The sequence below is a fragment of the Canis lupus genome, chromosome 26 (assembly GCF_011100685.1).
Source record: "Canis lupus familiaris isolate Mischka breed German Shepherd chromosome 26, alternate assembly UU_Cfam_GSD_1.0, whole genome shotgun sequence".
Lineage (NCBI taxonomy): Eukaryota > Metazoa > Chordata > Mammalia > Carnivora > Canidae > Canis > Canis lupus.
This window is the reverse complement of record NC_049247.1, coordinates 30,987,275-30,996,381: the sequence shown is the minus strand read 5'-3', so window position 1 is coordinate 30,996,381 and position 9,107 is coordinate 30,987,275. Positions and strand designations below refer to the sequence as shown.

The 9,107-nt window shown below is 59.3% G+C and overlaps 1 protein-coding gene across 1 annotated transcript; it reads left to right on the top strand.

The window, feature by feature from the left end:
* The first annotated feature begins 3,036 nt into the window (after window positions 1–3,036).
* Window positions 3,037–8,564, top strand: LOC486445 (RIMS-binding protein 3A-like). The gene has a single exon (XM_038575981.1). It carries the CDS (start codon window positions 3,108–3,110, stop codon window positions 8,049–8,051), a length of 4,944 nt encoding a protein of 1,647 aa, XP_038431909.1. The 5' UTR covers window positions 3,037–3,107; the 3' UTR covers window positions 8,052–8,564.
* Window positions 8,565–9,107: the final 543 nt, after the last annotated feature.

The following is a 9,107-nucleotide window of genomic DNA, read 5'->3' as shown; positions in this document are numbered from 1 at the left end:
CAAATAGCAAGGTATCGGATGTCCATCTGCATCTGCCAGGAGCCACTTAGTGCTGGACAGGAAAAACAGGGAGGAGCCCGATTTAAGGAGACTCCTGGGCTCCCCAGCCACACTGGCAGCCAGGCCTAGAGAGGCCATGAGCGTGTGTATGTATGTGTGTTACACAGCTTTGGACCTCGCCAACATCTCTAATGAGGCCTGACCCTCACTCCAGCCCTAAGGCATCTGTCCAAGGCCTTGTTACAGCAACCCAAAGCCAGGAGCTTCAGCCAGGGGCTTCAGTTGATGCCAGGTGGTACCTGAGTGTGGGAAGTAGGCAGGCTGAGTGGCCAGGTTGGACAGGGACCTCTGTGCCCTTCCTGCCTGCCTATCCCTAGGGCCCAATCCCTCCTTTCTGGGGAGGGAATTTTCACTTATTCCTTCTCTGAAACCACTCCAGGCAGGGACACTAATATATATCAGATACATCCATATTCCAAATGGAGGGGGGGGCAGCTCTGGTGGCGCAGCGGTTTAGCGCCGCCTGCAGCCCAGGGTGTGGTCCTGGAGACCCGGGATCGAGTCCCACATCAGGCTTGTTGCATGGAGCCTGCTTCTCCCTCTGCCTGTGTCTCTGTGTCTCTCTCTCTCTCTCTGTGCCTCTATGAATAAATAAATAAAATCTTTAAAAATAAAAAATAAAAAAAAATAAAAAAAACAAATGGAGGGGGTGCCAGGTAGAGTAATCAGGGCTTTAGGGTTCTAGGGGGCCCGGATCCAGCCTGGAGAATCAGGGAAGGCTTCTTGGAGGAGGAACTGCTAAGCTGAGGCTAATGGACAAGACAAGGTTAGCACTAGTTAAGTGGACAAAAACTCTTGCTCCACAGGGGCCTGAGACTTCTCATCTGTAAAATGGGTGGTGTAAATAATGAATGGCAAGCATTTAGCACTGAGCGCAGCACATAGCAGGTTCTTGGTCTGCAGGGGGCATTGTTATTTTTGTGTTGGGCAAGGTAGGCATCCCAGGCAGGGGGAACAACACATGCAAAGGTTCAGAGGGCTTCGAGGAAGGAGGATTTTTAGATTCCCGGGAAGAAGCTTGTGAGAGTCTAGGCCAAGCCCTAGATGGGAATATGGGAACTTACACAGACCTCGATGCAGCTCCTATTGCACACCTGGCCATCAGTTGACAGAGTCCTGGTGTCTCTCTCTCTAATCATGGAAGGCTGGGGTTATCAATACATCCATCGTGTAGAGGCCAGGAGAGGTGAAGCAACCAGCCATGGTCACTCAGCCAAAAAGTGGCAGAGCCTGGACGGACACCCAGGTCTCTGAGGCTTCCCATCTGCCATGAGTCATCCGGAGTGAGTCCCAGGGAGCACAAAGGCTACCTGTGTTGCCTCTATCACAGCAGCCCTGACTGGCCTCAGCCAAATCTCTGCTTGCAGACCTCAGTTTCTCTAGCTGCAAAAAAAAAGGGACTGGGATTAAAATCAGGGAGCTGCCAACCAGAGCCTTACTCTGGTGTAGGCACCGTGTGCCCTCACTTTATCGAAACCTCACAAACGGAAGAAATGGATGTTCGGAGAGGTCAGGGTACTCTGGGGGGGTCCCACAGCATAGAAAGAGGCTGCGTTGTTAGCCCATTTTACAGATGAGGACATGGAAGTGGCACAAGAAGCTGAAGGATTGTTTGGTTCCAAAGACACACCAACCCTATCTGACCACTTGCCCCTTGGAGAGCCAATAGAAAGTTCTCAGGCCTTGCTGCCTCCAGGGAGGTGGTGTAGGGAACAAGCTGGGCTCCTAACGGTCTATGACTTCACCTTTTTGGAGAAGCAAGAAACCCTGGGCACTTCTGGGCCAGACAAAGGGGGAGCTGGGCCCCCATGGGGTCCTCATTCTCTAACCTTCCTTCCTGGCCAGCCCCCCCACTCTGGGTTCTACTTGATCTTCTCTCCTGAAGATACAAAGTGTGAGACCCCCCACTGGGAGAAAGACTGGGGAGTGGTCTTCTCAGCTGCAACTCTGAGTTAGGGCAGATGGACTCAGAGTGCCCATAGACTCTGAAGGCAGAACTTTCAAGTGAGGGACACCTGGGTGGCTCAGCGGTTGAACATCTGCCTTTGGCTCAGGGTGTGATCCTGGGATCCTGGATTGTGACCTGCATCGGGCTCCCTGTGGGGAGCCTGCTTCTCCCTCTGCCTACGTTTCTGCTTCTCTTTCTCTGTCTCATGAATAAATAAATAAATCTTAAAAAAAAAAAAGAATTTTCTTTTTTTTTTTTTAAGAATTTTCAAGGTGTGACTCCCCACTAAGCTACTTCCAGGAGGTGTGACCATAAAGAGGTCCTTATTTCTCAGAGTGTCCTTGCAAGATGATCCTAACAATGAACCAAGAAAACATAGCCCAAGACTTTGGTTCTCCAAGGAGGCTACCTCTGTTATCTCAGCGGGCACCATGCCCAGACTGTGTGCTCAAGACTTCTCATCTGTAAAAAGGGCATAGTAAGTTTAAATAGATAATGCATGCAAGTGCCCAGCTCCTCAGGGGTCCGCGGAAGGGTAGGCACCAGATGCACCCTCCCCTAGAAGGTTTGGTGGGTATTCTATTGTGGTTCCCAGCCACTTAGGCCAAACAGGCCACCTGAACCGTGCCAGGGCCCGACGGGATTTGCTCACCCCCCATCCTGATCCTGACCCACACAGGGAGCCCCTCCCTACAGGCCCAGAGCAGTGGCCAGCGCTTGCCCTGTCGCAAGTTGGCCTGAAAGGGATTGTACAGTGCCTGGGAGAGTATCCCCCAGCGGGTCACGAAGGACATGACACCAGGAACACGGAAGGGCCTAGGATCAAAGCCACCCCTGTGCCTCCCAGAAGGACACGGGCTGCGTTGAGCAAGGGTGTCTGGAGCCCAGCTCCCGCGTGGGCAGCCAGGAGAGGAGCTCAGGCTAGTACCCCCGCAGCAGAGGGTGGGGGAACGCGCTCAGAGGCGGAAGGGGCGCGCGGAGACCCCCAGGGGCGCCGGAAGGGGCGCGCGGGGCGGTTGGCCGCAGCGGGGGCGGTGGCCGTTGGCTAGCGGCGGCCTGGGCCAGGCGAAGTCAGGCGTCTGGCCGGGCCGTGGCCACCATGACCAAAGACTCGCCCAGCCCTTCGGGCGGCGGCCGCGCGACACCCAAGAAGCCGAGTAGTCCGGGTCCGTCGGCGGCGGTGCTGGAGGAGCAAAGGCGGGAGCTGGAGAAGCTGCGGGCGGAGCTGGAGGCCGAGCGGGCGCGCGGGCGGGCGGAGAGGCAGCGCTTCGCGTCCCAGGCGCGCCAGCTGCGGGAGGCGGCCGAGCGGGAGCGGCAGCAGCTGGTCGACCATCTGCGCTCCAAGTGGGAGGCTCAGCGCGGCCGGGAGCTGCGGCAGCTGCAGGAGGACGTGCTGCGGGAGCGCGAGGCCGAGATCCGGCAGCTGCTGCGCTGGAAAGAGGCCGAGATGCGGCAGCTGCGGCAGCTGCTGCACCGCGAGCGCGACGGCGTCCTGCGCCAGGCCCGGGAGCTGCAGCGCCAGCTGGCCGAGGAGTTGGTGAACCGTGGCTACTGTGGCCGCGCGGGGGCGCCCGAGGTCGCTGCTGCTCAGTGCAGCTGTCGCCTTCAGGAAGTGCTGGCACAGCTCCGCTGGGACACCGACGGCGAGCAGGCTTCACGTATCCGACACCTGCAGGCGGCGCTGGACGTGGAGCGCCAGCTCTTCCTCAAGTACATCCTAGAGCACTTCCGCTGGCATCCCGCTTTGCCCGGCTCCCACGATCCGCAAGCCTCGCACGCTTCGGAAGAGTCGCCCCCCCATACCGCCGGCGACGCCCACGGGCCCCCAAAGTCCGTCTGTGGACTCGAATCCCTGGATGCTGACAGCCTGAGCTCTGGCGTCCGCGTGCGCTCCCGCTCCCTAGACGTGGTGCCCGCCGGGTGCTCCACCTCCCCAGACGGCCTGCTCCACGCGCGCGCCGGCTCTCTGGATTCCTTGGCACCAGCGCGTTCCCGCTCTCTCGACAGCACCCTCAGTTGCCCCAAGGAATCCGAGGAGCAGGCCTCCTCGCCAGGCGCCTCCATCGTAGGCTCCCCGAGTCCGCCGCCGCCGCCGCCGCCGCCGCCATCCGAGCACAGGAGACCTAGCGATCCGCCGGGAGAAGATTCCGGGAGCCAGCCCTGCGAAGCCGGGACCCCCTCGCCGCCGGGCCTGGACTACCAGGAGCTGCTGAAGCGGAACTCGGAGCTGTCCGAGGCGTTGCAGGTGCTGGCACGCCGCTGCTCCAGCCTGCGGGAGGAGAACACGCAGCTGCGGCGCGCAGGCTTCCAGGACAAGTCGGACAAGGTGAAGCGGCTCAAGGTGAAGCACGCGGAGCTTACAGGCCTCGCGCGGCGCCTGGAGGACCGAGCCCGAAAGCTGCAAGAAACCAACCTGCGGGCTGTGAGCGCGCCGGTGCCGGGCGAGAGCCTCGCTGGCCTGGAGCTGTGCCAGGCCTTTTCCCGCCAGCGCGCCCGGGACTTGTCGGAGCAGGCGAGCGCGCTGCTGGCCAAGGACAAGGAGATCGAAGAGCTGCGACAGGAGTGCCACTTGCTGCAGGCAAGCGTCGCCTCGGGCTTCGGCAGTGGCCTGCGCCCTGGCGGGGGTGCCGCCCAAGCCCAAGCCCAGTGGCTCAACATCAGCGAGTTGGACCGGCTGCAGCGCGAGTCCCAGCGGGAGGTGCTGCGCCTGCAGAGACAGTTGACGCGGCAGCAGGCCACCAGCAGCGCCCGAGCCGAGGCGGACGGCCAGGGCGCACCGTGCGAGGAGGCGCGGCGCCAGGTGCAGGCGCTGGAGCTGGAGCTGGGCGCGCGGCGGCGCGACTGTGAGGAGCTGGGCGCCCAGGCGGCAGCGGCGCGGCGGCGCAGCGAGGAGGCCGAGACGCAGCTGCAGGCGGCGCTCCGCGAGGGGGCCCGGCTGGCCCAGGAGAACGCGCGGTTGCAGGCCCAGGCCGACTGGACGCGGAAGGTGGCGGCCGAGAACAACGACGTGCGCGGGCAGCTGGGCCGCGCGTGCCAGGAGCGCGACGCCGCCGGCATGCTGGCGGAGCAGCTGCTGCAGCAGGCGGCGCGCGGGCAGGACAGGCAGCAACAGCTGCAGCACGACCTGCAGAAGGCCCTGCACGATCTCCAGGCTGCTCGCGAGGAGATGCTAGCGCTTCACGGTCAGCCTGGGCGCCCTCTCCAGGAAGCCCCAGAGGCCCCGCAAGCCCCCGAGGTTCAAGTTAGAGAGAGCGGAAGGACCGAGCTCCAGCCGGGGCCTGAAGACCAAGCATCCTCACAGCGCAGCAGAGACAAGCGGGAGAGTCTGGAAGCTTCTCCGCTGGAAAGCCCAGTTGCCGTCGGGGAGCCAGGCAGTGACCCTCAAGGGCCAGACAAAGTCCCAGCCAATCGACCTCTGGACTCCAGGTCCCAGGCTAAGAAAGCTAGCTCCCAGTCGAACTCTTCCTCTGAGGTGGAGTCCGTGTGGGCCACAGTGCCATCTTGTCCTACTCTGGATATGGACACAGCCAGCGAGGTGGAGGATCTCGAGCCTGACAGTGTGTCCTCCACCTTGGAAAGGGGGGACCCAGAGGCCCCCCTGGCTCCCAAGCTCAAGATCTTCCTGGCTCGGTATAGCTACAATCCTTTTAAGGGCCCTAATGAGCATCCAGAGAGTGAGCTGCCCCTGACAGCTGGGGACTATGTATATATCTTTGGGGACATGGATGAAGACGGTTTTTATGAAGGGGAGCTTGAGGATGGCCAACGGGGGCTGGTGCCCTCCAACCTGGTGGAGCAGATTCCAGACAGTGACATCCTGGGCTGCCTGCACTCCAAATCCTCTGACTTTGGCCCCACTCGACTCCCACCTGGACAGGGCACGCGTTTGAAGGAGGACACTGGTCACAGCTTATTGCCTTGGAAAGCCCAGGAGGCTATGGACAAGGGGCCATGCCAGATGGTGAGGGCAGGCTCCCAGGCAGAAGTGGCAACAGAGATCTCAGATGCCATGATAGAAGACAGCTGGCTGGGCTTGCTGCGGTGTGTGGAGGAGAAGGGCTTCTCCAGACCCCTCCTGGGACCCCGAGGGGTTCTTTGCATGGCCCCCACGCAACTACACCTGCAAAGTGTTGCAGCCACATCGGCCAAGATTACCTGGGTGCACAGCAGCAGCAGCTACATCCACATGGTGTATCTCAATGACCAGGAGCATGCCCTGACCCCAGCAGGTGTGAGCTGCTACACCTTCCACAGCCTGCGTCCTGGTGAGCGGTACGAGGCACGGGTGGAGGTGCAGCTGCCTTGGGACTTGCTGCAGGTGCACTGGGAAACAATGTCCTCTACCATCACCTTCAACACGCCCCTGGCAGGACCCCCTGACCCTCCCCTGGATGTGCTGGTGGAGCGCCATGCCTCACCAGGCCTCCTGGTGGTCAGCTGGCTCCCCGTAACCATCGACTCTGCTGGGTCATCCAATGGCGTCCAGGTCACTGGCTACTCTGTGTATGCTGACGGGCTCAAGGTTGCGGAGGTTGCTGATGCCACTGCCGGGAGCATCCTGCTGGAACTTTCCCAGGTCCAGCTGCCCATGATGTCCCAGAATGTCTCTGTGAGAACCATGTCACTTTGGGGAGAGTCCCTGGATTCAGTGCCGGCCCAGATCCCTCAGGACTGCTTCACTTGTCACCAGCTGCCAGAGACTTCTTCCTTTAACTACACCTGTGGTGACCCATCTATCTGCAGAGTCACTGTCCCCGTCTGTTCTCAGAGGCTGGCGCTGGCTCCTGTGAATGCCAAAACCAGCTCCCATACTCCTGGAAGCTGCGGGGAGCCCCAGGCCAAGTTTCTAGAAGCTTTCACTGAAGAGCCCCCAAAGAGGCAGTCCCCAGGGCCCAGCCTGAGTCCAGAAAGAGAATGTGCAAGTGCAGGGTCTGCCAGCCAAGCCCAGGGGCTTACAGAGGCCCAGGAGGTCTGCAGAAAGGACCTGCTCTTCCAGCAGAGTTCCCCAAACCACAGACCACCTCTGCCCAGTGGCCAGTCTAGGAAAGAAGAAGACCACTACTGGCACACGGGCACCAGACAAAGCCCTGCTTCTGGAGTCATTCATCTGTTTCCAGAGTGTAGGCTCAAAAAAGAACTGTATCCGGAAAAGCCTGCCCTTGAGAAGATCCTTAGGCAAAAGCAAGATCCCCAAGTGTTCATCCCTCCCCAACTGGACACCAGCCAACCATATGTGTCAGATTTCCATGACATTTTGCAGAAGGAGGAGGAGGCGGCGGTGTGCTTCAGTCTATGGGGCACAGAGAGGCGAGAGCAGAGAAAGGAGTTTAAGACTCAGAATGGGAGAGGTCAGGCTCTGGGGGGCAAGAGAGAGTGCCAGCTCCCGAAGTCCAGCCCAGCCCTTTGTCCAGCTCCGTCCAGCAAAGTCATTAAGATTTCCAGGGGTGCCCCCTCACCACTGGGGACAGGGGTGGACACTCTGGTCAGGGTCTTCGTGGCCCTCTTTGATTATGACCCTCTGGTGATGTCTGCCAACCCCGAGGTTGCAGAGGACGAGCTGGCCTTCCAGAAAGGGCAGTTGCTGAGAGTGTGGGGCTCTCAGGACCCTTGTGGCTTCTACCACGGTGAATGCAATGGGCAAGTGGGCAACATACCTGGCCACCTGGTGGCCGAGGTGAAGGTGGGCACAGAGCAGACTGATGGGAGATGGCATTTGCCAGTGCAAGAGTACCTGCCACCTGTGGCCCACCTCGACGACTTTGGGGAGCTCACCAGCCCCCAGGGCTCCTTTCCTATACCCCAAGGGAACCCGAGGATGTCACCACTGTGGACTCCAACAACTATGATGGCGGCTTTGGACTATGACCCCAAGGATGGGTGTGCAGGGGGCAGGGTGAAGGGCAAGCTGTCACTGAGGGCAGGGGATGTGGTCACGGTCTACGGGCCTGTGGATGAAAAGGGATTCTATTATGGGGAGTCAGGTGGTCACAGGGGCCTGGTCCCAGCCCACCTCCTGGATCACCTTTCCTTCCATGGAGAGTGAGCAAGGCTCCCACCGGGGTAGTGGCCTCTGGCCACCCACACCCCACCAGAGGAGAAGCAAGCACTGGGACCCTACCTCCAGCACCCCTCCTCATCTCCATGAGCAGCACTTGCTCCAGGCGTCACTGTGGGTAACTGACGGCAGTCCCCAGGTGTCCCCTAGCCTCTGAGAAGAGCAGGGCTTAAGTCTAAACTGAGCCCAAAGAAAACCGAACAAGCAGCCCATGAGAGTCTGACAGGAGTTGTCAGTGACCACGATGGTGTTTGGAGAAGTGCCTTTTTCTGTGCTCAGTATGCATTTTCTCTGGGAGTTTCTTTAGGATTTTCCTCATCCATTGCCTTGTATGAAAGTCACAAGAAAAGCCTGCCTCTTAAAAAAAAAAAAATTGACCAGAACATTATTTTTCTATCTTATGTTCAACTCATTAAAATGTTCATAGAAAAAAAAAAAAGAAAGATAATACTTTAGAAGTAAAAGCACAACCAAGGGAAACTCAAATATACCTGTCCCTCCTCTCTCTTCTGTCTGGGATCCTGCAATGACTGCAGATAAGTGTTCCAGCAGGGGAGGGAACCTCCTTTTTAGGGGGGCCTCAGCTTAGGGTCTCTGGCAGGGCCACCAAGGGGTCAGCCAAGAACCAAGGCTGAGGAACCAGGGCCCCAAAGACTGATGCTGGTGCCTGTGACCCTGGGTGTCAGCCTTGGAGGAGGTGGGATCAGCATCTCCCAACTGGGGATCCCACTGTGCATGGCATTAATAACTGACCCCTTTCCCCAGTGCATCTCCTTGGGAGAGCGTTTCCCTATTTCCCCCATCTTACAGAAAAGCCTCTGAGGCTCAGCGGGGGGGGGGGGGGGGGGGGGGCGGGGGCTCTCGTCAGGTCACACAGCTGCAGGGCTGCTTGCTCCCACAGTCTTCCAGGCTCGCCCTCTGGGAGAGTAGGAAGGAAAGGTGGTCTTCATCCATCTCTGCTTCTGTTTGACACCTCTTTGTTTCCCTGAGTCCAACAATGATGTCAAAAGAAGGGCACCACCTGCCTGGGTGCAGGAGGAAATG

Bases quoted from the DNA above. Each gene is read 5' to 3' on its own strand.
- LOC486445 (XM_038575981.1), top strand. From the start codon at position 3,108: ATGACCAAAGACTCGCCCAGCCCTTCGGGCGGCGGCCGCGCGACACCC.